Source organism: Lolium rigidum, chromosome 3, assembly GCF_022539505.1.
Source record: "Lolium rigidum isolate FL_2022 chromosome 3, APGP_CSIRO_Lrig_0.1, whole genome shotgun sequence".
NCBI lineage: Eukaryota > Viridiplantae > Streptophyta > Magnoliopsida > Poales > Poaceae > Lolium > Lolium rigidum.
Genome location: NC_061510.1, coordinates 169,856,047 through 169,869,502, shown reverse-complemented (window position 1 = coordinate 169,869,502; position 13,456 = coordinate 169,856,047). Strand labels below are relative to the sequence as shown.

Here is a 13,456-nt window from a genome sequence, read left to right as displayed (position 1 = left end):
CTCTCCACGCTACTGTCAGATCAGAGTTAGTCCCCGGCTGTTATCCCTATGTTGTATTAGTTTCATGGGTTAGGTGTTGCATTGGGGCGCAGACCCGAACTTGCGATGTTTTTCTGCTTTATTTGTTTGTGTAGGTTTGCTTATATATGTATGAATTGTGTATTTTTCAGTTTTGGCTTCATTAAATTAAAGCGAGCTCTCTTGAGACCTACCTTCTAAAAAAGGCTGCTGCAAAGATTCTTTTCCCGTAATTATTCTTTGGCCTATTCTGCTAGTATAGTAGCCGTGATTAGGTGTCTGTAAACTCCATTTTGGCACCCCTTCTATGATATTTAGTGCTTGCGGCTACATGTAGAAGAAAATCTCTATTCAACAGAAATGGCATTGTGCATCGTTGGTTGATGCAGAGATCGCGGACATCCTTTCTGCAAAAGATCAAGAAATTATATGAGTTATTTCAATCACCTTTCGTACGGTTTCTTTAACGCTACACTTTCCTCTACACTTTCCTCTCTGTAGAAAGCAGCAACCACGTGCCACCTTTCTGGCTCAAATTTTCTCCAGAAGCGTGCGCATGCATGCGTGGATCATATTAAGGACCCAAACATGGAAAATTGCTATATATGGGCAATGCTAATTAACAGATGGTGTTGTGGTTGTAGCCTAGCCTCTTTATCCAATTTGCCACATCCTCTCCCTACCTTCTCCGTTCACCTCACCGGCCGGTCGGCGGTTTGACGTCTACCGCCGCACGCTCAAGGGAGAGGCGCCGGGACCCCCCACACCGTCGCCCTCCTTTCGTCGGCCTTCATGTGTGGGAGGGGATGTAACTACCTACTTGGATGCTCATTTTCATTGCTGCCCATTGTTCCAAAGATTAATTTGAGAGGTAGGTTCATCCTTCTGGTGCAATATTTTAGTTTGGCAGTGAAATTGAGTTCATGCATGTTCGTTCATTTAGCCCAAAGGATGTTTGGACAGTGGGCTCGTTTTCTCTTTTCCCTTTTTACTGTCTTAGACAAAAAAAATTGCCATTGTGCAAGTAATGGAAAATGGGGAGAGAAGGTCCGAAAAAATACCGATTCATAGGGTATGCATTTATTGTGATGTATAGATCACTGTTTTGATGGAAAAGGATTGAGAGGACCAAATTTTCTCATCTAAAGATATGGAAGAAGAAGAAGAAGAAAAAGTAATATCTTCATGTGTGTGAAGAGAGAATGTCCATGCTTCAGCTCACCATGTGTACTGACCTAATTAAACACACTAGTTGTATAAATATATGAAATGCATGTGCAAACAGAGAGTTAAATAATCCATTGCATGGTGCTCTGTATCTCTCGTTACATGCAGTAACCAGTCCTTCAATTATCTTAATTTATTCGCACAGGCTTGGCAACTACTCAATTTTGTATTGAATCCTTGAGAGGACTGATATTTTTGGTAGAAGAAGCTAAGCACATGAGCAGCAGTGCTCTCAATTTTTAAAATATTTAAAAATTATACATCTGTGTTTCAAACAATCGTCACATTTATTCCATAAATACATGTCATCAATACTCGTGCGAAGTTTCGGTAAAAGTTGCATTGTATTTTGACCTACAGGAAAGAAACAAATTTATGGGTACGTATAGGGTTAGAAATTTTTCTTTTTGTATAGCTCAAAATATAACATATTTTTATCCCAAATTCTTACCATTCCTTTGGAATGTTTATATGTATGTGGATATTTAATTTCGCCTTTTTTGGAATTCAAAAAATATGATTTTTAAAAATCAGGAGCACTGGTGCTCATGTGCCAAAGACACTTTTCGTCAAAACAAGTGCAATTAAGGGTAATTGAATGTTCTTTGAATATGCTATTTTTTTCCTAAATCAAACTTTGCAAACTTTGACCAAGTTTATAGAAAAGCATAGCAACAAAATCTATAGGCTCAAATCTATATCATTAAGTCTTTCTTCTTCAGACTGGCAGAAGAGATTATTTCTCTGCAGTTATCCTAGTAAAACCTTATTCGCTAGTAAAAGTTGGTTTATTTATATATGCACCCAAGAAAATCATTGATTCCCTTATAATCCACTTGGTGACCTACCGATCCTTCCCAGCTCACTACTGGTTGTCAGGCTGATGCTTCTCTGAGATTTCCTTCTCGCAAAGGCTTCAACAACTGCAGATGTGCCTGCAACCCCTGGCCCTGGGAAACACTGTCTCCATCTGTGCAATGCATATTGAATACCTCCCCCCTACCAACAGTACAAGACATACACGCTCACCATTATTTGTCTTGGACATGTCGAAGATAGCATGTCAATTATTTTCCTGCAAAAGATTATATGTTTCTCCATTATGCAAACCGAACAAGAAGCTTCTCTGAAGTTCGACGTGGCCTCTCAGAGTGCCAAAAGGAGAGCCTTGATCATGAATTTACATCATTGTATTGCAGACTAGCCAGCCGGCCTTATATAAGTTCTTGTGCTTGCAGATTAGACCTACTACAATTGGTGGTCTTACCTCCACACTGCGTCGTAGTCTAATTAACCGAAGGCCAACCAGTTAGTTACCTCGAAGCTGCCATTATCCAAGATCCAAGCAGAGACTCAAGCAGCAGATACAATGGGTTCGTGTGCTTCCAAGTCTGCTCTTGAGCATCGGAGGCCAGAGAGGTACCACACCACGAGGAGGGGCAGGAGAGGGCGCGGCAATCCCCGGTCCGTGATGCCGGAGGGGCCCAAGCCACGGATCGTGGATGCCAGGGGGCGCACCACCGACTTCTCCATGAGCGAGATCGTCCACGTAGAGTCGGCCGGCAAGTCGTCGGAGAATTCCAAGACGTTCCACCTCACACAGATGGAGTGGCACCAGAGCCAGCGCGATTCCAGCGGCTGCTGCAAAGAGGACGCCTGGTTCGACTCCGTCAGCATCCTCGAGGACGAGGCTGAGGACGAGGAGGAATTCAAGAGTGTCGATGGAGGTGAGAGTCCGGTTATCTATACCTGAAGCTGAACACCCTTTTTATTTTGGAATGTTCATTTGATCGATCGTCCTACAGATTTGTCGGACGAGGAAGAAGAAGACGAGGACCTGAAGAAGCAAGAGAAGGCGTCGCGTTTCGCCGACGCGCTCTCTCGCATCGGAGAATTGTGGCGGGGCGTGCCCATGACACTGTCTGTAGAACAGTATCTGAAAAAAGACGATGGTACGTAATTAAGCACCTCAAAGTACAGTTACAAACTGAGATTGCATAAGCTGACATGCATTCTCACATCCAAAAGGTGATGATCCTGCACGTAGGAGCCAGAGCATGGCGATATGTGCCAGCAAGTGCGTGCCAAATTCCAAGGAGAAAACCGATGCAGACGAGAAGGAGCCCAACACCCCGTCTCGCATACGCCAGCTGCTGCACTCCATCAGCTTCAACGACAAGATGCAGCAGCTCACCTGCGTCAGCCCGGCCAAGAGGAAGTCCACGGTGATTCGCCTCTCCTACAAGAGGACGGCCGTAGAGGACGACTGCCAAGACGATGCAAGTGAAATCGGTAAGCCTCCCAAAATAATCTACTCCTATCTTCTGCACCCGGAGATGCGCACAGCTGCTAATTCCGTCATGTGTTGTTCGTTTCGATGTAGGTGAATCAAAGAAATATGTGGTCCGTCCCAAGGGAGGACTGACGATCCCGTGTGGAGGCGAAAAGCCCTCACCGGGATGCTGGACACGGGTTGATCCATCCCTCTTCAAGCTAAGAAGTGAAACCTTCCTCAAGTATGGCACGGAACTGTATTTATATCGAACAATCTTCTTTATAATGTCCTCAAACGAGTATCTGCAAAACCTTAACCCTGATTTTTCATTCTTTACAGAGACAAGAAGAAATGTGCAGCTCCAAACTACGCCGCGTATTACCCCATTGGCGTGGACCTCTTCGCCAGCCCCAAGAAGGTCCAGCACATCGCCCAGCACATTGAGCTTCCACTTGTCAAACCACACAACAAGCTCCCATCACTTTTGATTGTCAACATCCAGGTAAGGATTCATGGCATGATTGATATAGTACTAGGTATAGTTCTTCGGTTCCGTTGCTTCAAGCTTTCCTTTTTTTATTTCGACCACAGATGCCGACCTATCCTGCTTCCATGTTCCTCGGCGACAGCGACGGCGAAGGATTCAGCCTTGTTCTTTACTTCAGAGTCTCGGAATACTTTGACAAGGAGGTTTCAGAGCATTTCAAGGAGTCTATCATGGTCAGAGCCTTCTCAACATGATTGTTATAGTGTTTCAATACCATGTGAGCCAATTAAGTAACTTAACGTTTGTGACGGCAGAAATTCCTTGAGAATGAGAGTGAGAAGGTAAAAGGGTTTGCATCAGAATCAACAATCGCTTACAGAGATCGGTTGAAAATCATGGCTGGATTGGTTAACCCAGATGACCTCCAGTTGGGTTCTACAGAGAAAAAGCTTGTCAGCGCATACAACGAGAAGCCAGTCCTCTCACGACCGCAACATGATTTCTATGAGGTGCAGAACCCACGTTCTCTGCATGAATTATTAGATTGACAGGCTTGAAATCATTATATGGACAATACATGATACTTAAGAGAAAAAAAATCCCAGGTTGATATAAAAAAATCTGAAGGAATCATTGATCTTATAACATAAAGATATCTGGAATCTTAAAATATGATCTTTAGATGATAAATTTCATGTTCCTTTAAATAATGGAACATGGCCTCGCAACAAAAAATAATGGAGCATGGACAGACTTTTCATTTATTTTTTCGTAAATGGAGTAATAGATTGGAATGCAATATATAGCAAGTGATATATTATCTCTTACATCACCAGGGTGAGAACTACTTCGAGGTGGATCTCGATATTCACCGGTTCAGCTACATCGCAAGAAGGGGTCTGGATTCATTCCGGGAACGCCTGAAGAATGGCATCCTCGATTTGGGTTTGACAATTCAGGTAAATTTGGCTTTGCTTTTTACTGTGGGGTAAATTTGGTTTTCTGTATTTTGGTCATATTTCTGGTGTGTTGTCCATGTAAATACTGTAACTAAATTTGTTATCATGCTGCAGGCCCAGAAGCAAGAGGAACTCCCTGAGCAGGTTCTCTGCTGTGTTAGGCTGAACAAGATTGATTTCATCAATCATGGGCAAGTTCCAACGATTGTCACCCTTGACGATAAGTGACACATTGGATCGTAGCGGTTGCCGTGTGTAAGATCGAGAAGAAGAAAAGGGCGCAGATTGATGAGACTTATGTACCCGAGATGTTCATTTCTGCCCAAGATATTCGCTATTTTGCCTGCTTATATAGGCAGGGAATATTTTCTGTAGATATAATAATGTGTATATATGGCAGAAATGATCGATCCATCGGAAGCTAGTCTTACCTTAGTACCTTACATGTTGAGAAGAAATTTGCACTGGTACGATGGCACCCTTACCATACATCTGTTTCACTCTGGTCGGATCGACATGGAAGCTGCATAACGAGATGCTGTTACAAATTAGAGAAAACTAAGTTTGCCGAGGGAAAAAAGATAAGCACAAACAATCTAGGTACATATAACATATGAACCGATTTTTTAAATTTCTCTGTAGCTAAATTTGGAGAAAGCCCAAAGAATTCGTACTTCAACGTTACTATCTGGCTCGAGCATGTCATCTGAAAATTGCTCTCTATTTTGTAGGGAGAAATATTTAGCAACTCAATATTCAAGATATACGGTTGGAATCTCTATTGGCACTCAATATTCATGGTGCCTATTCTTTAGTCTTTACTCAAAAATGTGGGTAATAAGCTCAAGAATAATCATACAGCATGAAAATCTGTAACAAGTAGGCTTGCAAACATTAGTGAAAGTGCTTCAGCTTCTTCGACAAACTGAAAGGAGATTCACGGCAAAGGCAAAACCATTGCCTTGTTAATCAATTGTAACTTCAATACATCCTGTCAGATAGCACTTTCTGAGATATGGAAGGAACCGCGTATATGTACAAATCAGGCTATCACGTAAAAGAGTTACAACTCGAGCATATACAGTTGGAGCAACGAAACCTCTGCCGCCTATAGTTTTCCCGTCGATTAGAGACCAATACAATTTACAACCAATGGAAGTACAGCATGCAAGATGCAATGCTGTGGAAGGATATCTTCCTCTTAATTCCAACCAATGCAGCAGCTCAGCCAACAATAGAGACCAGAATAGTTTACATCGCTACGTACTCCAAAATTTTATGTTACCTCATTTTCCTCTTTTAGCTGCAACGAAGAATCTGACGGTGGTCTATGTAACGCTGCTCTGCGCAATGACCGTTGCTTACTGGATGCTGTGTTCTGCCCTCTATGCACTAAGCTGCCGGAAGATGATGCATTGGCACTGGCCACAGAAGCATGGCTGCTGTTCCTAGCTGCGGGAACATCATGACTATGCTTGCCTTCATATGTAGTTATCACAGCCGTTGGTTCTTGCGAACATCTTTCAATATGCTTCTTTACATCGCATCCTTGGTATGTGCATTTGTAGTAACTCCTGTACAGTGCAACTGAAGTCAATATGTGATATATAACTTCAGTAACAGATTGTCCAAAAGTGTTCAACAAAATACTAAGCAGTTCAAACTGCTAGCAACATGTCATTTTGACAACAGCAAACTTGCCCAAAAGAAGCATGATTTAAATGTTCCATGTAATTGTCTAACAAACAGAGTCAAAGAACAGACTACCATAACTAGCATATATAACCGGATAAAGCGACGAAGTAACATCCACAGGCGATTATTCACTTTATTGACTAATCAGCCATATAATACACTGAGGTATAGTATTCAGTAATGCTGTGCATGGTAATGATCCCAAACTGGTACCTTTTGGATTATTTTCTGTGCTTAAAACTAAACCTCGTGCTTGTCAATATGTCTAGCACACACTATGTCATTATAAGTTTTTGAGCTATGACTTAAATTTGTTGCAAGTCAGTATGATATATAAGTAAGCTTGATAATTAAGCATGATATAAGTAAGCTTGATAATTCTGACAACAGCATGAGTTCCACTATCTATAGTAAGTTCATCATCACCCTCCCCTCGCTATCACTAGAGCCAGACAATTGATCACCTCCCAACCCCCCTGCCGTCGACAACTGTCACACGCCATAGGCCTCAGAGGTCAGGAAGAGTTTTCAGTATCGAGATACTAGGTGGTATTGTTTCTCCGTCAATAGTATCGTATCGTAGGATCATATCGTAGTATCATGATACTATGAGATTTTTTTTCAAAATATAATCGATTTATATATTAAATAAAATAGTTACCTAGCACATTTTTCTAGGAAATATAGTGGCATGTCATATTGTTCTCGTAAGGGAGTGGTATACCATATTCTTGACTTGGAGCATGCAGCAGGGATGGAGAGGTGGCAAATACTATGTTTAGTCCACAACAAGAAACCAGTGAAACAATTACGTGCTTATAAGGTTCACTGATGTCAGCATGTTAACTAATTCTTTGATTAGTTTTAACTGATATGTGGTATCGCTTGTCATAGAAGTATCGGCATAGTACCGACTTAAGGCATGGTATCGCACTCTGACAACGATACCACCTGATTGGGATACACAGTGCGATACGTATCGTTTCAGTCCGGTAGGATCTGTATCACGATACTGACAACCATGAGAAAGACCCAGGAAAAAAACTTCTTAACTTATATTGATAGCTACATTCACCGGCGGAGCTACGTGAGGGCCAAACCGGGCCATGGCCTGCCCAGCTTTGGAGCAAAGCTATAAATACCTACGCGTAAGCCGAGCCCACCAGCAGTACTGCAGCCGTCCATTCCCCTGAGCGTTCGTGATTCAGTTCATTGTCTCGTATTCTCGGCAGCCATGGCATAGTTCAGGGCAGCAGCGCTGAGGTTCAGCAATAATGCACGAGCATCATCGATGGCTCGATTCAGCTAAGGACGAGCGCGAGCCTCCAGCAGCAATTAGCGGTGCCGATCCAACGAGGGCGCCCAGCCCCCAAACCCCAATGCCAGACGATGAACTGTCGACCCAGCACACCGAATCCTCTATGATTTTGCTGTAACTGTAAGACCACGCTGGTAATTTACTTCCATCAAATTTCACTTCACGGCACCATTCTCAAGAGCGATAAATACACCTATGGAGATGGCAATCATGGCATTGTAGATTCTAGAAGTATATTCGACCTGAAAGCTGATTTTCCTTGTACAGTTTATTTTGTTTGAGATACATATGCATTTTCTAAACCAATATGAAACATGTACCAGTGCTGACTAATGCCTACAAAATTAGCTTTGCTTAGCTTGGCCCGCCCAGTTATTTGTTCCAAGCTCCGCCACTGGCTACATTCAAAATATTTTTAAAATTCAAGTCTTCCAATCATGGTTTTTAAGGCGACGCCTTGGCGCCTTAAGGAGGGAGGGCGCTTTGGCGCCTAGGCGACGCCTAGGTGGGCGCTTTGGACGCCTAGGCGCCTAAAGCAGCCGTTTTTCCAAAGCGGAGGGGGAGCGCCACGCCTAGGCGTCGCCTAGGCGACGCCTAAGCGACGCTTTTTAAACCATCCTTCCAATGCCATTTCAAGAGTTCCCAAAGAGTCCTTGTTACAGTTCAAGGTTTTCTTTTGAGGTGAAAGTCTTGTCCAGTTCAAAACTATGTGAAATTCCTTGTTTCAGGATGTGTCTGCTTGCAAGGGCTACAGCATGCACCCACTGATTAGTGAACCCGTCAAGGCATCAATACAAGATGCCGGAATAAATTCAAATCATCTTCAACACTGTGAGTCGTGTAAGAAACTAAGCTTGAAGTAATATGAATACTAAATACTTGGTATATGCCATTTGCAAGAATAAGCTTTTCACAGTTGGTGTCATATGTGTTGGAAATACAGTAAAGCCATACTAAAGTGACCTAGAGAAAGATGTACAAACAATACAGATAGTTAACAACTTAAGCAGGCGACACAAAAGCTACCTCGAAGCAGTTTTGGTTCAAATTACTGATTTCGGTGTAATCCCATTCCCTTTATCCAAACAGGAACAAAATACAGCAGACAAATCCAGGATATAGAACATAGCTATCAGATTGAAACTCAAGAACACTAAGCACGGCATCCCAGTACAACTGAACTTCTCCGATAGGCCTGTTTCTATGCCATGCCTAGACAAATGAATGTCACATACGGGGCATAATACATTTCTATGCCATGCACAGGCTCACCTATCGCTATTATAATCCAAGGATCCATGGGGCATCAATATATATATCATGAGAACCCAGTCAAAGAAGATATATCATGAGTCTACAGCTCTACAAACAGTAATATTATCCATATCCATATCCATAGTTCCATACATCAATAAATGACTAACATTCCAAATAGACCCAGGAAAATGTGGCATTATTCAGAATTGGTCTCAGTAAATGGTTCACTGTCCATGTAAGTGAGGATTCGGGGCAGTATGGATAAAGATAGAGAGCAACTGCAAAATGACTAACAGAATTATTACCTTGGATGAGGATTCCCTTTTACCACTTTCTGCCCATACTTACGCCACCGGTAGCCATCATCCAAAAGATCAACCGGACTAGTTGTTTGCACAATGATCCTTTGAGCTGGTGCTGGCACATGCCTGTTGAATAAAACTAGCATTTATAGATTGGAGCTTGAAAAAATCTTACTACAGAACTTTTAGTTACAACATGAACCACCTTTTATTTGCATTCACAGCACCGGCATCTCCATTGTCAGCACCTGCTTCATCATTGTTCTCTTCCTCACTATCACTTGAGCCAGATGATTGATCGCCTCTGTCTCCCTTCTTGCTGTCATTTGATACCTCTACTTTCCCAGAATTATCTTGAGAGCCTGGTTCTGATCTAGTCAAAGTGTCCCCGTTCTCTCGGAAATCATCTTCATTTAGTAAATTACCACCATCTTTGGACCTCCTTTTTGGTGGCCGTTCGTGGTTATGCTGGCCTCTATAAATAATTTGAGTAATCTGTCCACATGAGGAGCGCTCCACTTTCTTCTTAACTGGACAGCTTGCCTGGGTGCATTTATAGTAACTCCTTGGATACTCCCCACCCTTAACGGCCTTCTGGCCATACTTACGCCAGTTGTAGCCATCATCCGCAGGTTTATCCACAGCTAGGGCCGAAGTTTGGAATCCTTGTGAAACCTCAGCTAATTTAAGGTTTTCATTTCCAGTATGTGACGGCAGAGTTGCTGTCTCCTTTGTTGATGTCACATGTGCAGAAGAGTTGGCATGCTGTGATGTCAAGGCTGATGTTGTCGGTGAGAAAGGGAGAGAATAATCTGCTTGACTGTCCATAATGTACTGGGAATGGACTGCTTGTGCTGTTACTTGTGCCAAAGCTTGCTGATGGGTCATTTCAAAGTTTCCCTACAGAAATAAACATATTAACGTCTATAGGTCCAGACATGAACAGCTCGTTGTTTACCACTGGAATATCTAGTAAGTAGCACCGGAGTAAATACAGTAAATAGATGTGAAAAAACTCGATCTCCATGATGTTTTCTCAATTCTCATTGAGTATAGCCAACACAATATAAAGCTACCGAAAAAGAAAAAGAATAGGCTAAACTCATCCATAGATTACCGCAAAACCCCGAGCATAAGTCTGGCTTAGGACTTTCAGGCATACAAGGAGAAAGGCCAGCAGATTAGAGTTTCAATGGGGAAACAACAGCTTAAACTGGTCATGGTAAAACCTGGCAATGTCAAGCATTGTTTGTTCATAATCTCATATTTTAATTGGGCTAATCTTAATTAGATGATCAAATAGGAAAAGCTGTCAAAATGAGCCTGAAAAATAGTCGTGACTTAAGATTAGACAATTACAGAAAGATATTGGATAACAGATAACTGAGTTTGTTGGCCACTAAAAAGGTTGAATAAGAATGTAAACTACATGTGCAGCATCCTCTCAGCTTTGAACAAACACTGAATTAGACATGTGCGGAGTCTAGATGTGACATCACATTACTAATGTGTGGTTTGAACATAACAGTGATATGAAAAATTGGGTGGCCCCGCAAAAATTGGGGTTTGACACTCCTTAGATGGCAGCTTGATGTCTAGATTATGGAAATAGTTGGAAGCTACTGAAATTAATCCATGCGAAACTTGGAGAGATTCATGTAGTATTTGTGCACTGATGTATACTTATTTTGAAAGGAGAGGAGGCAAACATGGGAGGTTTTGCATCTCAAGTTTCCAAATACACATCAGGCCTAACTCTTCCTTCTCTTGGTGGTGGCACTCTTTGCCTTGCCATACAGAGAAAGCATACAAGAGAACAAAGTGACATCGGGTAGTGCAACAGAACATATGTCCACCTAGGTAACATTTTCCACTGGCTATTCAGTAATATACAGGTGCCGTTCATGTTTGCGCCATTTTCCAAACATTACGATACTCCACAGCGTCAAAACATATGTTACGGTCCTTCTTTTTAAATATGCAGGGGCAAAGCATGTCATTCCATTAAGATGGAGTAATTTTCCATGTAAGGAGTGTCAACCCTCAATTTTGTCACACAGCTTTGTGCACTCATTCACCTAATTTTCCATGAGTGCTAAGCAGTTTCAATTGTTATTTTTAAGGCTGGATTTGGTTAACCCTGGACTAAGAGACTTGGTCTGCTGTTTACTTGTGTTGTTCATGATCCAACGTCATAATATCAAGTAAACCTAGTCCAATGTTCTGAGCCGTTTTTAAGTAGCACTAAAGAAGTGGTTTGACTGGGTTATAACTCCAGAAGCCATTTTAGTGGCTGCATAGCCAGGTCAATTAGTGCAAACCTGCATGTTACATTCAAAACATTCCAGGTGATTTCCTTCTTTGCTAGTCAAAACAAGAAGAGTAGGACCTAGATTACTATTCCCCTGCTAACAAAGAAGAGTTGAAAGATGTCTTGGGAAATGCATTTCATACACCGACAACTAAGGCTGGCAGTGAAAGGCAAGAAGTCGAACTAAATTAGTAGTAAACCCATCCCCAAAAGACACTTTAGTTTAGTGGGCATCGGAAGTGGGCAGTAAACACAAAATCAGACTTAATGTCCTAACTAGGTGACGGAACAGAAATGCTGGGGGCCAGAGAGCAATGAGCATCACCTCGTGCATCACACAGTGAGTTACATGAGTCCAAGTACTAAGTAGTAGCAGGCAATGGTAATAGGTAGTAAACAGGTGACCCCCTATTTGATGATGATTCCACCGCACTGCAGTGCACGCCCCATCTGGTGGCTACAAGAGCAGGCAAAATATGTCCATGCATGGGGTCCCAGACAAGGCACACTATCATCATCGTAATAATCTCGAAAATCGACAGCAGCAGGATAGTGTCATCGTACTAATCTCAGAGTTGGGCAGCGCAAGTCAACTAGTAGCAGGACAGTATCTGCAATTTTATATTTTTAAAGTAAAAAATGGTACTTTTGACGCGCGCGGCAGCTGAAAACCTAAAGAAGGGCTGGGAAGCAGGAGGAAGTAGGGTAATACTAAGGGGGGAGGAGTTGTTACCGTAGTAGGGGAGAAGAGCGAGGGGGAGGCGAGGAGCGCGGTGGGGCTGAGGCCCGGTGGCATGGCGAAGGGCGAGGGAGGGGCGGCGGGTGCGGGCGGGGAGGCCATGGCGCCGGCGAGGAGCTGGGTGAAGGAGCCGTGGAAGGCCGGGGAGGGCATGTCGGGGAAGAGCGCGGCGGCGAGGGTGAGCGGGCCGGGGCTGGTCCCGGCGGCGGCAGAGGCGAAGAAGGATTCGATGGCGGCCCGCGGGGGTAGGGAGAGCGGGGCGCGCTGCGGCGGGCGGCGCGAGCCCTCGCCGGTGCCGGTGCCGGCGGAGGCGTCGTGTGCCTCCATGGGGAAGGTGGGCTTTTTGGGGTGGGGGACCAAAGATACGGCGAGTCCACGGCTTTGGGGGGCAGAGAGAGAGAGAAAAAGAAAGGAGCTGAGCTGCTGCAGCAGGGGCAGGGCGGGGAGTGAAATGGGAAGAAGGACCCCGCCGCGCTTTGCTTCCCACTGCTCCGCTCTCGGTAACACGGCCGGTAACGTTCGGCGGTTTATTTTTCACATGTGAGCAATCTCTGTCGGCTTTCTAGTCAGAGCACGTACACTACTTACTCATTCTACATTTTCACATTATATATAACACTAACCTACTCAACATATGCACTGGGCTCCATTTCGTTCGAAAAAATTCCAAAATTAGGAAAGCATACCATAATTACTACTACTTCCAATTAAAAATATAAGTGTTCCAGTTTTGTCTATGGACGTATATAAATGTATTTTAGTGATAGATACATCCGTATCTACAAAAGACCGAGACACTTATTTTAGGACGGATCAAGTGCTCTATTTCTAAATATATGTTATTTTGAATCCAAAAACATTTTATATT

At 43.2% G+C, this 13,456-nt stretch overlaps 1 protein-coding gene and 1 pseudogene across 1 annotated transcript; one reads left to right on the top strand and one right to left on the bottom strand.

Moving 5' to 3' along the window:
- Positions 1 to 2,614: 2,614 nt before the first annotated feature.
- Positions 2,615 to 5,287, top strand: LOC124698628 (annotated as a pseudogene).
- Positions 5,288 to 5,897: 610 nt separating this feature from the next.
- LOC124702689 (probable WRKY transcription factor 4) lies at positions 5,898 to 12,690 on the bottom strand. The gene is made up of 4 exons (XM_047234847.1): positions 12,583 to 12,690; positions 9,744 to 10,438; positions 9,542 to 9,664; positions 5,898 to 6,540 (listed from the first exon to the last, which is right to left on the bottom strand). The coding sequence occupies exons 1-4, from the start codon at positions 12,688 to 12,690 to the stop codon at positions 6,243 to 6,245; spliced, it is 1,224 nt and encodes a 407-aa protein (XP_047090803.1). The 3' UTR covers positions 5,898 to 6,242.
- Between the last annotated feature and the right edge of the window lie 766 nt (positions 12,691 to 13,456).

Excerpts from the sequence above, each read along its gene's own strand:
- LOC124702689 (XM_047234847.1), bottom strand. The coding sequence starts at position 12,690 with ATGGCCTCCCCGCCCGCACCCGCCGCCCCTCCCTCGCCCTTCGCCATG. Across the intron at positions 9,665-9,743 it reads GCTGTGAATGCAAATAAAAG|GCATGTGCCAGCACCAGCTC; the intron begins GTGGTTCATGTT and ends TTTATTCAACAG. Across the intron at positions 6,541-9,541 it reads AAAGGGAATCCTCATCCAAG|GAGTTACTACAAATGCACAT; the intron begins GTAATAATTCTG and ends TGCACTGTACAG.